At 53.0% G+C, this 17,270-nt stretch overlaps 1 protein-coding gene across 1 annotated transcript in view; it reads right to left on the bottom strand.

Moving 5' to 3' along the window:
- Positions 1-17,270, bottom strand: part of LOC310915650 (ankyrin repeat and fibronectin type-III domain-containing protein 1-like) — a gene marked incomplete at its 5' end in the record, with an annotated part of 162,026 nt that overhangs the window by 139,417 nt on the left and 5,339 nt on the right. The window contains one exon of the mRNA XM_083872708.1: positions 2,920-3,098. Coding sequence (XP_083728834.1) covers positions 2,920-3,098 — 179 coding nt within the window. The remainder of the gene's footprint in view (positions 1-2,919; positions 3,099-17,270) is intronic.

Here is a 17,270-nt window from a genome sequence, read left to right as displayed (position 1 = left end):
ATGGAATACGATGAGACAGGCTGGACCACAAGCCACCAGAGGAGGAACTACCTACACACACTGCCAGAGGGGAGGATTAGATTGGACATTAGACAAGAATTGGTCCCTGTGAGGGTGGGCAGGCCCTGGCACAGGGTGCCCAGAGAAGCTGTGGCTGCCCCTGGATCCCTGGAAATGTCCAAAGCCAGGCTGGACAGAGCTTGAAGCTTGGATCTCATGGGAGGTGTCTCTGCTCATGACAAGAAGATAAACAAGATTATCTTGAAGGTCCCTCCCAACCCAAACCCAAACCATTCTATGAAAGAGGAACAACCCAGAACACAGCGCTCCGAGCATCGCGCAGATTTTTTTTCTCCCCTATTTCCAACTTAATAAGCTGCTGCTGCTCCTCTCCAAATGTCACCTCGCACAAGACAGGAAGTGCTGTTTGAAAGCTGTGATTATTCCAGGCACAAACACGTCTATCAGGCAGATCCAGGCTGCCATCCTGAGACGGCTCCGCTCTGGGAGCGCGGCAGGGAACGCTGACACGGGGGACACGCAGGGATGTCACAATAAAAGGAGGAACAACCCGCCCCTGTGCTCACCTGAGATGGCCCAGCCACTGCCTCCTGTGTCCTCAAGACTGTCCCCTGCCAGCCCCACAGCCCCCAGTGCTGCCCTGAGCAAGGGAGGGCCAAGGGAAAGGATTATTCAGCTGCTGTACCCACACCTCTGTGCAGGGCACCTCACACAAGGATGAGCTGTTGGGTTTCAAACCCTACAAAGCAGCTGGGCCATATCTGCTCTCACTGATCCCAGCTCCCCAAGGGTTTTGCTGCTTTTGGTCTGATCTCTCATCTACAGAAGCTGCATTCTCCAGCAAAGGCAGGAGTTTGAACAGGTCCTCACTGAACTGGGTCCTTCCTCCCTGTGCCCAGGGAGACACCACAGGACCCTGTCTACCCCAAAATGCTTTTCTACCTACGGAAGGAGCTCATCCTGATTGCTACCAAACAAGTAAATCAATGATCAAGCCCAGAGCAGGCAGAAGGGGAAGATCAAGAAGTCAGAGAATCACAGACTGGTTTGGGTTGGAAGGGAACTAAAAGCTCATCTCATCCCAACCCCTGCCACAGACAGGGATGTCACATCTCATCCATGCCATAAACAATCACTTCTGCCATCTTGCTTGGTGATTCCTCTCAAGGTGTTCCCTGGGGGCTCATGGCCCCCAAAACAGCACCAGGCCAGAGTGCAGTTCCTCCCCAAGGAGCTGTGAGCCCTCCCTGAAGATGATCCCATCACCTCTCCCAAGGACAGCCCTGCTCCTGCCATGTCCCTGTGCAGGAGCCTCTTCCTGAGCTGCTTTTGGTCCTGTGTCTCCCCACCTGGAATGGGGAGTGGTGGTACCTGCTCACAGCAAATTCACCCCTTCTGTAGGGAAAGGATCTTATCTGAGAATGGTGGAATGGTCTGGATTGGAAAGGACCTTAAAGCTCATCTCATTCCACCCCCTGCCATGGGCAGGGTCACCTCCCACTATCCCAGGGTGCCCCAAGCTCCATCCAACCTCGCCTTGGACACTTCCAGGGATCCAGGGGCAGCCACAGCTTCTCTGGGCAACCTGTTCCAACTTCCCTCCATCCTGACACCAACCCAGATTTATCCATAAATCCTTATGGGAATCCTGCATTCCCTGTCAGGGCTGGTTAACCTGCAGCACCACGTGCTGCTCCATTCCCACCGTGCTGCCCAAATGTCCCACCCTGCCAGCAGTGCCATCTCTTGTTTCCCTCCTCCAGGACAGCATCCATGGCAGCCTTCATGAGTGACTAATTAGCACCTCCTAATCGAGCCAGGAAAAGAACATGGGACAATCTGGACAGAAAACAACACACTCATTCATCCACTGCTCTGGCTGTTCAGGGAGTTCTCCACTCTCCAAGGGTTTTCCTACTTCTTCTCTTGGCATCCCTGGGCCCTTCCAGCAGTGGCTCAGGGGCTGCAGGACACCCAGGAGCTCTGTCACGACAAGAGTGGCAGGATGGGCTCAGCGATGTGAGAAGATCCACTCTGTGCACAACTTTTTTTGGGGAATTAGTAACACCAGGAAATGAAATGCAGCCTGAAAAGCGTCAAAATTAATCCAGGGTTTGGACAGCTGCTCTGCTGAGCAACACGGGGATCTGACTGTGAGAGGGATAATTAAAAAAAAAAACACAACATAAAAATAAAAAAAAATTCCAAGGGTGCTGTTTGAAGAGAGCTGTTTTATAAGGATTTTATTCAGCACTGCACTGTCAGCCCTGGCTTCCAGGCCTTATCTTTGTTTCAGTGTTAATAATCCCCTTTCCCATCACTTTTATAGTCCCAGCGTGACTCTGCTGGCACCAAAAGCACCAAAACACTTTGGCCATCAGCAGCTTTGCCAATAAACTCGCTCACAGCAGCTGGCCCAGCCGTATTAGTGTTTCATCAGGATCAGCATGAGAGTGGGAGAACATGATAAAACTCCTCAGGGCTGGCCCAGAGGCCAACACACAGTGCTGGGCTGGGAGTGTTTGCACATCTCCAAGGGCTGTGGGCTACAAGTGCCCTGAAGGCAATTTGTGACATGGAAAAGGGGCATTTGGGGCTGTTGCATTGGCCAAGGAGGTCCCAGGGTGGGATCTCACCCCAGGCAGGTGGCTCCAAGCATCACCTCCTCATCCCGGGTACTTTCCAACAACCAATTCCTCTTTTTCACCAGCATAATATGAAGGATGGGGAAGTTTAAGCATCAAGCTCAAAGAAAGACTCAACCCCCAAAAGTTCACCAAGAAAGGCTATTCTCAGAGCAGAATAAACTCCACACAGGCTGGAGGTGGATTTGTGCCCCAGGAAAAGCTTTGCTGGGATCCTGTAGAAGCAGAGGGTGGATGCTGGCCCAGCACTCACCGGCAGAAGGGACCGTGCAGCCTCTGTGGTGCTCAGAGCCCGAGGGCTGTTTGTGGGGTTTCTGCTCCGGCATCTCGGGCTCCAGCGGGGGCAGCCGGCTCAGCACCGGGGACTGCGGGATGCTGGGCAGGGTCCGCGACTTCCCCAGCGGCGGCCGCTGCAGCGTCCTGTCCAGGGACCTGCGGGGACAGCACAGGGTCAGGGCGTGGGGCAGGACATGGGACAGGTGTGTCAGGGGATGGGACAGGTGTGTCAGGAGATGGGACAGCACAGGTGTGTCAGGGGACAGGACAGGACATGGGGCAGGGGATGGGATGGGACATGGGGCAGGGGATGGGACAGGACACAGGGGATCTCAGGAGGTGGGACAAACACAGGACACAGGGGATCTCAGGAGCTGGGACAGACACAGGACACAGGGGATCTCAGGAGGTGGGACAGGACACAGGACAGGGGCTCTCAGGAGTTGGGAGGGCTCCCTCAGGCCAGGACCCCTCTGTGACACACACAGAGCCCCTGGCTGAGCATTGCACCCTCCATGGAATTGTTCAGGTTGCAAAAGCCTCCCGGGATCAGAAATCCAACCATTATCCCGGCTGTTCCAAAATCACAGACCCACAGAAAGCTTTGGGTTGGAAAGGACCTGAAAGATCACATTCCTACCCCCTGCCATGGGTAAATCTCATAACGAATGATACAGATCCTTCAAATTCCCATCTAAAATTCAATTCTTCACTGCTTATGCTCATTTGCTCTTGTGCCAATATTAACCTTTACCTTAAATAATTATCCCCCCTCTACAGTGTTTGCTCCCATGATTAATTTTCATTATAATGAAGTCCCAGCCCCTTTCTGCCTGCATTTTTCAAGGCTGATTAACACGGATTCTTTCAGTCTCCTCTCACAAAATTAGCTTTCATTTCCCCATGGAGATTTCCACACCCCTCACTGCCCTCCCTCTATCTTGGACTCAGTTTTCTCCACTTGGCTGCAGCATCATAAATCCCAGGGAGATTTGGGTTGGAGGGAACCTCAAAGCCCATCTCATTCCACTCCTCCCATGGGCAGGGACACTTTCAAATATCCCAGGTGGTTCCAAGCCCCATCCAACTTGGCTTTTTCCAGGGATCCAGGGGCAGCCACAGCTGCCCTGAGCACCCTGTGCCAGGGTCTCCCCACCCTCACAAGGAACAATTCCTTCCCAAAATCTAACCTAAATCTCCCCTCTTGTAGTTTAAAACCATATTCCCCCTTGTTATATTATATATAAAATTATATTAATCAATATATAAATATTTATATAGTTGTATAGTTTATTTATATATATATAGTTTATATATATTTTTTAGAAATTATCTTGTGTTTTGCATAGCTGTTCTCTGAGAGGAGAATGTGACTGATGATCAGAGTGACCAATGGAGTGAGGAGGTTGTGACCTCCTTGGGCCAATCCTGACCTTCTGTAAAAAGTGTATATAACTTAATGAAATCAGAAAAATAAAGAAGTTTTCCATATCTGTGTCCTGGGTTGCAGTGTAGGATGTGCACACAGTATTTATTCTCCCACCATCCCCATGAGCTGTTGGAACCAGGTGGGGCAGTGTTTTCCCAGGCCCCTCCTTTGGGCTCTTCTGCTCATGGCCCATCAATGCCTTGCCCAGGACTCACAGGGAACTCCCTCCAGGAGCTCTCTCTGTTTAATGGGCCATCAAGGAGCCACTGCACGACTCCTCATCCCATTGGGAGATGCTCCCAATGCCCAGGGGGAGGAGCCAAGCATTCCCACCTGGAGAGAATCTGGGATTTGGGACAGGACAAGCAGCCCTGAGCCACTGGATTCCCAGAGGAGCAGAGCTCCCAGACCTTTCTGTGGGATCACTGCTTCAGGAAGAGCCCCTCACCTGGACTGCTCCCACCCCCCTGCTCAGGGTGTGCTCTGACTCTGCCAGTGCTCCTTTGTGTTATTGCATTGATTTTATTTTTTTTTTACCTTTTTACCTTTCTTCTTATTAAATTGTATTTCTGACTTGGAGCCTCTCATTCATTTTGCTTTCAAACCACAACAATCTGCCCTGCTGTGCTCTGTGAGGGTCTGCACCCACATCACAACCTGTGCCCCTGTGAGTGATGGGAGCACCCCCAGGTGCTGCTGCTCTCTGGGGCAGCAGTGGCACAGCCCTGCAGGAGCTCCAGGAGCACCACCCTGCCCACCCCAGGCCCCACGCTGCAGCAGGATCAGCATGTGGAAATGAGCTGTGCCAAGAGCTGCAAAGCCAGAATCGGCTTCCCAAGCAGTTTCCACTCCAGCAGAACATTTGTACCTCTCGTCGTAACACATTTCACTGGCACAAGGCAACGGGGACGGGGCTTAACACATCTCTGTGCTGCATAAATGAGTTCAAAACATTCCTTTTCTCCTGTGCATGTAAATCCCAGGGCACCTGTGTGCAGCTCCATCACCTGCACAGCCCCATTAGCATTTTAGTGCTCCCGTTCCCTTCGTGCTCACAGGGCCACTCACAAGACCCACACGGGGGAAAAAAAACCAGAATTCACTCTGTTAGAGAAGCAATTTTCAAGCCATATATCTTCAGGCAGCCATTTATATTGTCAGGAAAAAGCAAAGCGACTAGAAACGTGTTTAGCTCTGAAATCTGAACTCAAATTCCCAAGCACGATTCAGCTCCATGGATTTACTGTCCCACTTGTCACTGCTGAACCACAGCTGGCACATAAATACCACACAGCTCCTCGCTCATCCCAAACCCCCAGTGGGGTGGGGAACAGAATTGGGGAAGGGTAAAACCCAGGAGTTGAGGTAATAATTGGAATATAGTTGTTGGTGGTGATTATTATTATTATTACTATTATTATTATTATTATTATTGTTGTTGTTGTTACTGTAATGAAAATGGAGATAAGAAAAAGAGAGAAAGGAATATAATCCCAAATAGACAAGTGGTGCCCAGTACAGTCTCTCAGCACACAACAAGCCCAGCCTGTTCCTCAGCAGCATCAAGCCTCTCCCAGTCAACCCCCCAGTTTCCATACTGGGTATGACATTACAGGGTCTGGAATATCCCTCTGGAATATCCTGGCCACGGTCCCTCCCAGCCCTTGTCACCTCCCCAGTGGCAGAGATGGGGAGAAATGGAAAATCCTTGACTTGGGGAGAGCATTTCCCAGCAACAACCAAACCAGCGGGTGTGTTATCAGCACTGTCCTCACCCTGAACCCAAAACACAGCCCTGGAGGGAAGAAAATCAACCCCGTCCCAGCCCAAAGCAGAGCTGGTGCCTCAGCAGCCACTGCCAGGAGGGACCTGCCAGCTCTGGGAAGTCACTTTGCATCCCCTCTGCTCCCCAGGCAGGTCCCAGCTGGGTGCTATCAAGGCTGCCACATCCCATCAGTGAAGATCCCTGATGGAGTGTGAAGCTCAATTAGAAGAGCCACAATCAACGCTGGCACAGCCTATATTTATCTACCATTCGGCATTTGGGTGGGAGGGAGAGCACATCATTGAGTCATGACAGGGGTGGAAGAATCCTCCTGGCTGGGTGTGAGGGCTCAGGGACAGCTCTGGCACCCCCAGCCCACAGCCAGAGGAGGAAATGTGGGAATATCATCATCAGAACCAGCCATGGGGCAGGAGAGACTGTGCCAGGCAGGGACAAGGCTACTCCAGCAGCCCCTGACACCCCACAGCAGCAGCAGGGGAAGAAACAGAATTCTTCTCCAAAGCTGAGCTGTGTCCAGCACCTTCCCCATGGTGATTGTCCTTCTCCAAACCGGGAAAGAGAGGAGAAGGGTTTAGATAAAGGGAAGAGAGGGAGAAAGAAAAGTTTAACGCAAATTAAAAGCCAGTTCCTGCAAGCTGGGAACAAACTGCACACACCTCCAGCCTCCCCTCCCAGCTCGTTTCTGTGTGGCAGAAGATGCTCTACAAAGGACACTCCCAGCCCAACCCAAGAGCATGGACTGGGTTGCTCTTTTCTCCAAAGCTGAGCTGTGTCCAGTGCCTTACCCACGGTGATGTCCTTCTCCAAACCAGGAAAGAGAAGGGAAGGGCTCAGATAAAGGGAAGAGAGGGAGGGAGAAAGAAAAGTTTAATCTAAATTAAAAGCCAGTTCCTGCAGCCCTCCTGCAAGCTGGGAATGAACAGCACACACCTCCATTTCTGTGGGGCAGAAGATGCTCTCCAAAGGCACTTCCAGCCCAACCCAAGAGCCTGGAGTCTGCAGCTTCCCAGGGCAGGATGGGGGAGCCCCCACAGCAGCCCCAGCACAGCCCCAGCAGCACCAGAGAAAGCAGCAGGAGGGGAAAATAACCCTAAACCCACTGCTCTCACTGTCCAAAAAAGGACTCCAATAAGCCTCACTGGTTTATATGATTTGCCCAGGAACAAAGCAAGGAAACCTCCTGCTCACGTCCTGGAAATGGCCAAAAAATGGTGACTCTGCAGAGATGTCCCACTGCTGGGAATAGAGAAGCCTCCATCCAGTCCCAGCAGCTCTGACACAAACCAGATGCCCTGTGAGAAACCTCTGAGGTCACTTCCAAGGTCCAGGGGGGACAACAAGTGTCCCAAAGACCTCACAGCCCCAAAACTCAAATCAAAAATAGACAAAGGGCTGCCCCTCCTCCTGCAGCACTGCACAGCATCCCACAGGCAACTGGAGAGGGCTCCTCTAACCCCTCAGTTAATTAATTCATTAAATCTACCGAGAAAAGGAGCTTGATAAAGCAGAAGGCTCTGGGAGGAACAGCTAAATATGGTACAGGCTGGGAGGGTGGCAGGGACGGGGGCCAAGAGAGGCCAGTCACTGCAGAGTGACACTGCCCCCAGACACTGCCCCCAGATCCTCCCAGCCCGTGCTGCTCACTCACTCCTCAGCCCACTCCTCCGAGGAGGTGTAACTTAGCAACCTGACCTTAAAAACTCGGCAAGGGTTCCAGCTGGATTGAGGGAAATGAGAGATGTTCCCAGCCGGGAGGAGCCTTTCCCCACCAAACACCCTCTCAAAGGAGAGTGTGGGGAGGGGGGTGTGCACCTCCTGCACTGCCTGAGCCCCATGGCAACACAAACAATGGCTGAAAAATGGAAACAGAACAACAAAACACTCATATCCACAGTTTGTGGAGATGCAGCTGGGTGTGAGAGGCACAGGGGGAGAGCACAGGTCCCAGAGGGGTTCACAGTCCCAAAGGCAAACAAACAGCCAGGGCAGGAGGAGAAGTGCATCCAGCTCTGGGCTCAGCACAGAATGGATGTGGGACTGCTGGAAAAAGCCCAGAGGAGACCACAAAGGTGCTCTGAGGGCTGGAGCCCCTCTGGAGCCAGGCTGGGAGAGCTGGGGGTGCTCACCTGGAGAGGAGAAGCTCCAGGGAGAGCTCAGAGCCCCTGCCAGGGCCTAAAGGGGCTCCAGGAGAGCTGGAGAGGGACTGGGGAGTGACAGGACACAGGGAATGGCTCCCCACTGCCAGAGGGAAGTAGAGGGAATAGATGGGATATTGGGAAGAAATTTTTGGCTGAGGGGTGTTGAGGCCCTGGCACAGGGTGCCCAGAGCAGCTGTGGCTGCCCCTGGATCCCTGGAAGTGTCCAAGGACAGGCTGGGATGGGGCTTGGAGCAACCTGGGATAGTGGAAGGTGTCTCTGCCCATGGCAGGGGGTGGAACAAGTCAAGTTTTAAGGTTCCTTCCAACAAAACCCCTCCTGGGATTCTGTGAGGTTTCCCCAGAGTGCTCCTGCAGCTCCACAGCACAGGATTCACCCTGTCCTGTCCTGTCCTGTCCTGTCCTGTCCTGTCCTGTCCTGTCCTGTCCTGTCCTGCCGTGGTGCATCACCCCCCTCCGTGTCCCTGCCCAGGGCACACAGAACATACTCCTGGAGGAGGGAACTGGGACACTCCAGGCTGTGCTGCAGCCATCCCATCCCATCCCATCCCATCCCATCCCATCCCATCCCATCCCATCCCATCCCATCCCATCCCATCCCATCCCATCCCATCCCATCCCATCCCGGCCCGGCCCAACCCAGCCCAGCCCAACCCAGCCCGGCCCATCCCGGCCCAGCCCAGCCCAGTCCAGCCCAGCCCAGCCCAGCCCAGCCCAGCCCAGTCCAGCCCAGCCCAGCCCAGCACTGGCACAGCCCAGCCCAGCCCAGCCCAGCCCAGCCCAGCCCAGCCCAGCCCAGCCCGGCCCAACCCAGCCCAGCCCAGCCCAGCCCAGCCCAGCCCAGCCCAGCCCAGCCCAGCCCAGCCCAGCTCCCAAAGGCCAAGGCAAGGCCCAGCTGTGCCTCTGACAACCCAGGGGTGCTCAGTGCCTTGCTCTGAGCCATCTCTGTGAGCAGAGATTGGAGCCAGGATCTCCTCCATCCCCACCCCAACAGCAGCAGGAGACAAAGCCAACATCCCCCTCAGGTGGGTCCTGAAAAGGGGCTCTGCAGGAGAAGGCAGCACCAGGGGGAGGAGAGGGGAGCACAGGAGGCTGCTGTGCCTCAGAAGCTCTTTATGGACAGAAGCAGGAGGCAGCAGTGGCTGCACCCTCTGGGATGTGGCTCAGGGCACTCCAACACCCAAAGCAGTGGCAGGGCACTGTGGAGGGCAGGAAATGCAGTTTAAGGGGATCCCAAAGCTGCGGTGAAGCCAAGAGAAGGAGTGTGAGAGGAAGAAGTTAAGTGTTAACACACAGAGTAGCCTTGGAAACCAAAGCCTGAGGATTTTGGAAGAGCAGAGCCTTTGCAGGGCCGTCCTCACCTGCTCTGCAAACCTCACCAGCCGTGAGCAAACCCCTGAGTCACTGGCACTATTTCCAGTGACCCTGTGGATGACAAAGCCAGAGAAAATCACTGAGAAATCTTCCCCTCCACATTCAAAAAACACCCAAACAAAACACCTTCCTTTCTGGCTGCTGTGTGTGTGAGAGGAGTGGGAAATGAGAGCTGAAACAGAGCATCTTCCATCTGACTGTGAGACAGTCTCAAAGCAAAACAAAACCCAGCACAGCATTCGCTGTGCAAGTTCAGAAAAGGAGAAAACCAACCACGTGAAGGTATAAAAATACCTTCCCAGGCTCAGCTGTGAGCTGGTAAATGCCATGATTTCCACCAGCTGCTTTCCAAAAGCTGCTTCTCCTGCCATCTCTGTGACTTGCAGAGCACCTCTGCACTGGGGCCATTGCCTGAGTGCTGAACCAAACACCACCAGCATCCAGGGAAAAATCCCTCCTGCCCCTACAAAACTGCATTTTGGTTCAGAGGGCTGTGGGAAGGCAGGACAGGGGGTCCCACAGTCAGGAAAACATTTCAGAGCTGCCTGGAGGAGCATTCAGCAGCATCTCCCCCTGTGCCTGAAGCCCAGCCCTGCTCCCAGCCCCCAGGAGGTTGGGAACTAAACCCCAAACAGCCCTGAAAAGGGCCAGAAGTTCTTTTTGTGGCAGATGCTGCCTGAAAATCCCTGAATTCTTGTGCAGGCACTGCCCAGAGCCTCTCCCCCAGCAGGAATCCCCCCAGTGCTGCTGTTACTCACCCCTGGCACCACCAGGACACCATCCCGGCCCTGCAGGCTGGGCAAAGCCATCCCCAGGGAAACAAGGTGGGCAAACACAAGCCCTGCACGTCAGCACTCAGCCTGTGAGCTGTGCCTGTGTTTTGTGGCAACGCCTCCATCTCACCATTCACTGCAATCCAATTGTGGAAGGGATGGGGAAATGCATTGGAGCCAGGCACTGTCATTCATACATTCATTAAAAAGTGTGTTGGTTTCTTTGTTGAAAGAACCCCTTTTCCCACCTCTGCTGCAGGCAGTGAGTGACATCCCCAAGCAGGGGGAGGCTCCCTCCATTCCCCAGGCCTGGAGCACCCACAGGGTCCCTGCTGGGGGTCACCCTGTCCTTCTGTGTCACTGTGGTGCCACCAGACCATCCCCTGCACATCCCACAGGGGAGAGGAGCCCTGAGCTGTCCTGGGTTGCAGTGTAGGATGTGCACACAGTATTTATCCCATCCCCATCCCCATGAGCTGCTGGAACCAGGTGGGGCAGTGTTTTCCCAGGCCCCTCCTTTGGGCTCTTCTGCTCATGGCCCATCAATGCCTTGCCCAGGACTCACAGGGAACTCCCTCCAGGAGCTCTCTCTGTTTAATGGGCCATCAAGGAGCCACTGCACGACTCCTCATCCCATTGGGAGATGCTCCCAATGCCCAGGGGGAGGAGCCAAGCATTCCCACCTGGAGAGAATCTGGGATTTGGGACAGGACAAGCAGCCCTGAGCCACTGGATTCCCAGAGGAGCAGAGCTCCCAGACCTTTCTGTGGGATCACTGCTTCAGGAAGAGCCCCTCACCTGGACTGCTCCCACCACCCTGCTCAGGGTGTGTTCTGACTCTGTCAGTGCTCCTTTGTGTTATCGCATTTATTTTATTTTATTTTACCTTTCTTCTTATTAAATTGTATTTCTGACTTGGAGCCTCTCACTCATTTTGCTTTCAAACCACGACATGTGCGCTCCCTGCCCTTCTGCCCTGACCACAACCCCTTACCAGGGGCTCAGCAAGGATGAGGTCTTTGGGAAGGCTCTGGCACAGCTCAGACCTGCTGGAGCTGCACCTGCACAACAAAAAGTCCAAAGACATAAAATTCCCCGGGGCCGGGGAAAGAAGCAGGAGCATTGATGGAACAACACAAACATTTATCCTGCTCACGGAGCTCTCTCTGATAAATGCGGCAGACAGAGGTGAGATGAAGCCCAGCACAAGAATGGAGCAGATGAACCTCCTGGCAGCTCCAGAGTGTGACCAGCATCCCCAAGGACCAGTGTGGGGACTGTTTGTAGAAGTTTTCTGTGGGTGGCAGGGACAAGGAACTCTGCAGAGCTGAGATGTTCTAGAGACACGGGGGTTTATTATTCCAAGGGTGGTGGGTAAAGAGGGCTTTGCCTTCAGCCACCAGCCTGGGCTGGAGCAAAGCCCTAAAGAGAGAATGGGGAGAGAGAGAGAGAAGAGAGCTCAGGGGTAAAAACGGGGCAGGAGCAGGGGAAAAACGTGGGGAGAAAACAGGAGCAAGAGAGGTGAGAGAGAGGAGAGAGGTAAGAGCGAAGAGAAGAGATGGGGGGAGAGAGGTAAGAGAAGAAGAGGGTAAGAGAGCCAAGAGAAAAGAGCAATCACCTGGTTCTAATCCATTCTATCTCTTTTTGTGTTGAATATTCTAATTTACAGTGACCAACCCATGCGAGATACAAAACCTACAGACTTTGCATGAAGCCTATAAGAACTACTACATTACCATGTCATTTTATATTCCAAACTCTATAGACTCCTTTCTTATGCCCTTCTTCCCGGATGCCTTTGCCAAGGTGGAAAGGCAACATTTTTGTGTTTTTTTGTTTTTCTGCCTTCAGCTCATCCCCGTCTTCCTGCCTGCCATGCTCACATCTCCAAACTGGCTTTCATTCCTATTTCACTCAGGTTTTACAACTGCAGCATTTCTTACCATGCAGTCATATCCACAAGTCCTTCCTGTCCCATCTTTCCCAACAAAGCACAAGTGAGGGATGACAAACATCCGGCCCCCACGTTCAAAGGTTGGCTGATTTACAAGATAAATAACCCAACTGCCTCTTTTGCATTCAGAAACCCCTTTTGGGGAGGATGAGAAGGGGTTCAGCATCACAGCCAAACCCTGCAATCCCAAACAGGATCCCAGAGGCTGCTGCACCACAACCCCCCCAGCTCCTGGTCCTGCTCCCAATCTCAGGACACAGGACTGCTCTCCCCTTTTAATTCAAAATCCAAGTCACTCGCCAGAGGAGACAAAAAAGCTGCTGAGCTCATCCTGGGAAGGATAGAAAGGATATTGCTGCTCCTGACAACCACAGGGGAGATGCTTCAGGCCTCAATCTGATGTGCTCCAGCGCAGAAAGACTCTCCAGATAGCTGCTGGAGCTGCTTGGTTTGCCTGAAATCCTGTAATTTCTGCAGCATGACCAAGTTTTCCAGCACTGGAGGTAAACAGGGGCCAAGCTGGTTCGTCTCTGACTATTAATCCCTGGCAAAAATAATTATTCATCTATGTTTTGGTCAAAAAGCAGATTTATAATCGATCACAGGAATGTTGTTTTAAACCTTTCAGGCAGAGCCTGGGGCTGTTTTTCACTTTGCTCTGAAGCACAAGAGGCAGGTCACCCCCAGCATGGTCAGAGAGACAAGCTCATTGAACAGATAAAAATCGTTATGCTCCCTGTGTAGCACAGTAAAATTCCTTTAAAAGAGGATTTTCAGTGTGGGAGTAATGGGGGCGAGGGGAGCTGGGAGCAGAGCCCTGGCCAGGAAAATGGATTTTGTCTGTGCTGGGAGGGGAGGAACAGGAGCAAACAGGGCAGAGGAAGCTCAGCCTGGGCAGCAGCACCAGGACAGAATTCCCCAGGGCACAATCAGGTCCCTCCAGGGTCCCCCTGCACAGCTGGAACTGACCCACAGGGCTGGGCTGGGGCTGCCCATGGGCTGCAATGAACAGAGCCCAAAAAATTCCTATTTCCAACAAAAACCCTGGCACAGCTTCAGCTCTCTGGAGAATCACAGAGTCATCAAGGCTGCAAAAGACCTCTAAAATTATAAACCCCAACAACCAAACCAGCAGCACCATTTCCCTTGTCCTCAAATGCCACATCCACACATTTTGTTCAAAGCTTTCCAGGGATGGGACTGTGCCCCTCCTGTGCGCAGCTGCAGCTCAGGGAGGCAGAGGCAGGTTCTGCCAGGGGAAACACATCCCTGCTGCAGGAAAATTCCCCTTAAAATCCTCAGCTGGAAGAGCTTCCCACCCTCCCAGTGAAGGACTTGTGCCTGCCCCATCCCTGGAGTGTCCAGGGGCAGCTTGGATGGGACAGTGGAAGTTCCAAATCCCTGCCCACAGGGTTTGGAACGAGGTGAGCTGAAATCTCTGTCCCAGCCCAAACCATCCTGGGATTCTGTGATAAATTTTATTTATTTGTTCTTTAAATCAACATTAAAATGTGCTGGAGCTTTCTGATTTTTCTACAAACATGGATTTGCAGCCAAAGCATGGATGAACCAGAGAAAACCACACAAATCCTGCACACAGGGCAGGCAGCAGAGGGCCCAGAGCATCCAAGCAGCCAAGAGGAACAAATTCCAGCTCCAGTGGTTTCCAAACAGCTGGGGGAGCACAGGGATGCTCCAGGCAGCAGCACCAGCACCCAGGGGCTGCCACAGCCAGGAAAAAAAGGAGCTGCTGATTCCCCTCTGCATTTTTTCCATGGAAAAATTCAAAAATGCATTCTAAAAAATAAAAAAAAATATTGCATTAATTTGTATAATTGCCAACTATTCCTACATGAAAAAAAAAATTACAGAATTTTTGTGGGGAAAATAATGTTTTAATTATTAAAGTAAGTATTCTAGTTTTCACATTTGAAATATTCCCAACAGTGGTGTCCTTTTTTTCCTTTCCTCTTTGAAATGCTTCTTCCTGGGTCTAGAGAAAAATCACTTTTGTTGATATAACCCCTCTCCCTTCCTCCCCAGCTGGCTCAGTCCACCTTGTGCAGGAGAGCATCAGCTGGGTGCTCTCCCTGAGGGAATTTTCTCTCCTCCTAGGAGGGCTCTTCCCTCACCAGGGGGCTCTTTGCAGGACATAACCCAAATTTCCCTGCAGGAGGGTGCTGGGCCCTGCACAGGGAGTGGAGAGAGGATATTCTGTGCCTCCAAACCCCAGTGGCATCTCCTCCCTTCTCCTGGGCTCTGCCACCGCCCCAGGGCACTCACAGCTCTGACACTTCCACCCTTCCATTGTCCCCAAGGTGACACAAGGACACCAAGGCCCCTCCCTTCACCCACAGGTGATGGGGATGCAGTGGGACATTTCTCAGGTGTTTTGGGGCAGGCAGCACCCCACAGCTGCCCTGTGCCTGGCAGTGCCCCCCAGTCCCACTTGGAGCAGGGTGACAAAGCCACCCAGGCCAGGACCTGGGTCCAGCAGTGTCCCCTTGCACCTGGGGGCTCACAGGTGTCCCCAAACATCCCAGGGGCTGCCCAATGCCCCCCCCACTCCCCAGGGACTGCCCTACACCCAGGAATAACCCCATTCAGAATTTTCCCTGCCAGCCAGCACTTCCCTGAGAAGCTGCTGATGTTCCCACACCTGTCTGGAATCACTTCCTCCCTTCTCTCCTGCTGTGGATTGTTGGTGCTTGTGTTTCCTCCCTGCTCCCCCTCCCAGCTGTGACTCAGTGCCACAGCAGTGGGACTGAGGGATCCAACAGCCTTTCGAGCAAAGTGTGAGTCAGAGGCCGAGGCTTTCTGCTGGAGGAGCTGCTCCTGCAGTCACGCTCTGCCTCTGATTCCCTTTAATACCAGTTTCATTCCCTTCCTCCCACTGCCCCATCCAACCACCACTCCAAAATAAAGGAAGCCCATTCATCTTTTTTGCTGCCTGATCCAGGCAAAAAAAATGAGCTTTGGCTCGTGTAGAAATGAGGCAGTTCCCAAGCTCATCTCCTGTCCCAGAGACTGGCTTTCAGAGGAAACTGGAAACCAGGCAGGAATGGAGAACACAGGGTGCAAGCCTTGGCTTGAGCTAAAACATGGCCCCAAAGCCCAAAATGATGACCCTGAGAGCACAGATGTGTTTTTTGAGTCTGTCACATCCTGGAGGTTTTTTCCCCACCAGCTCCCAGGCCACACTTTAATGGGACAGACCTTAAACATCCCTCTCCACACAGCCATGGCAGCAGGAAGGGACAGAGGCCCACAGCATCCCTGGCTGTGCCCCCATCACCTCCCCCTGCATCCCACAGCACAGGAGGGGACACACACAGCCCACAGATCTCTGCTGCTGAGACATCAATGGGGCTGGGGCTGGGAGTGCACCCAGAAACCACAGAGAGCCAGGAAAAGTCATGGTTTGGTGGAGATGTCCCTTGCAAGGACAGGTTTGATGGGGAGACAGATCTCTGCTCTGTGCTGCTCCCCAAACCCCTTCCTGACACATCCCAGGCACAGCAGGGAGAACAAAGCCAAAAGGGGGATACAAAACCCAGGCAGGTCAATCAAGCAACAAAAGCCAAACATCATTTCCTGCCATGGCAGTGGGACTCTGCTCACAGCCATTCACATCTGTCACTGCCAGGAGACACTGGGGACACAGCCCAGGGAGGCTCAGACACCAGCACTGAGGGACATGGGGCATCTCTGTGGCTGCCACAACCACACAGGGCATGGAACAGCACAGAGCCATGGAATGGTTTGGGTTGGAAAAGACCTTAAAGATCATCTCATTGCACCCCTGCCATGGGCAGGGACACCTTCCACCATCCCAGGCTGCTCCAAGCCCCATCCAGCCTGGCCTTGGGCACTTCCAGGGGTCCAGGGGCAGCCACAGCTTCTCTGGGCACCCTGTGCCAGGGCCTGCCCACCCTCACAGGGAACAATTCCTGCCCAAAATCTAACCTAAATCTCCCCTCTTGTAGTTGAAAACCATTTCCCCTTGTCCTGTCACTGTCCACACATGTTAAAAAAATCAATCTCCCTGTTTATAATCCCCCTTTAGGCACTGGAAGGGTCTCCAAGGTCTCCTCAGAGCCTTCTCCAGCTCTCAGCCTGTCCAAAGGCAGAGGGGCTTCAGTCTGGAGCATCATCCCAAACAGCCTCCCCCAAGAGGACCCAGGCTGCCCTTGGAGAGAGCCCCACACAGAGCTGGGCAGCCTCAGGCACCCCAAAACCTGTCACCACACCCCCAACCTCCAGCTGAACGAGGTCCCTGGTCCTCGCCCAGCCAAGCTGCAGCAGGGCTGAGCTCAGCTCAGTTCTGTGAGGAGGATCAGGGGATGCTCAGCACCTCTGCAGAGCATAGCAGGGCAGGGGCTGAGTCACTGACACTGGATTTAGGATTTCCAGCACTGGCCATTTCATGCAGTGGCAATGAGCATCAATTTGTCCATAGATAACAATGATCTGCTGCAGCAAAAACCAGGAATCCACACACACATTTCCCTGATGGCACCTCAGCAGGCAAGGGAGGTGTGAGGAGTTTGGAGTACAAGTGTCACAAACACCTCACTGAGTAATGCTGAACGGAAACTCCCTTTCCACTGAACCCACAGCACGGCCTTGCTATTCTCTCCTTTAAAATGCAGATGCCTCTCCATATGGATGTAACAGAAAGGTTTTGTTCAAAATGGGCCAAAAACTAAGTAGGGAAAGTCAGTCAAGCCCTCAGAGTCTCCCCTTTGGGCATCTTTACCTGCGACACCTTTACCTGTCTCATGTTTTATGCTCCTAACACAGGAGCTGTTGTTGCCTCAGTGCAATTTCCCAGCCCCAAAACTTGCCAGTTCCTC

Source organism: Zosterops lateralis (assembly GCF_965231275.1).
Source record: "Zosterops lateralis genome assembly, chromosome: 15".
NCBI lineage: Eukaryota > Metazoa > Chordata > Aves > Passeriformes > Zosteropidae > Zosterops > Zosterops lateralis.
This window is presented reverse-complemented; position numbering and strand designations above follow the sequence as displayed.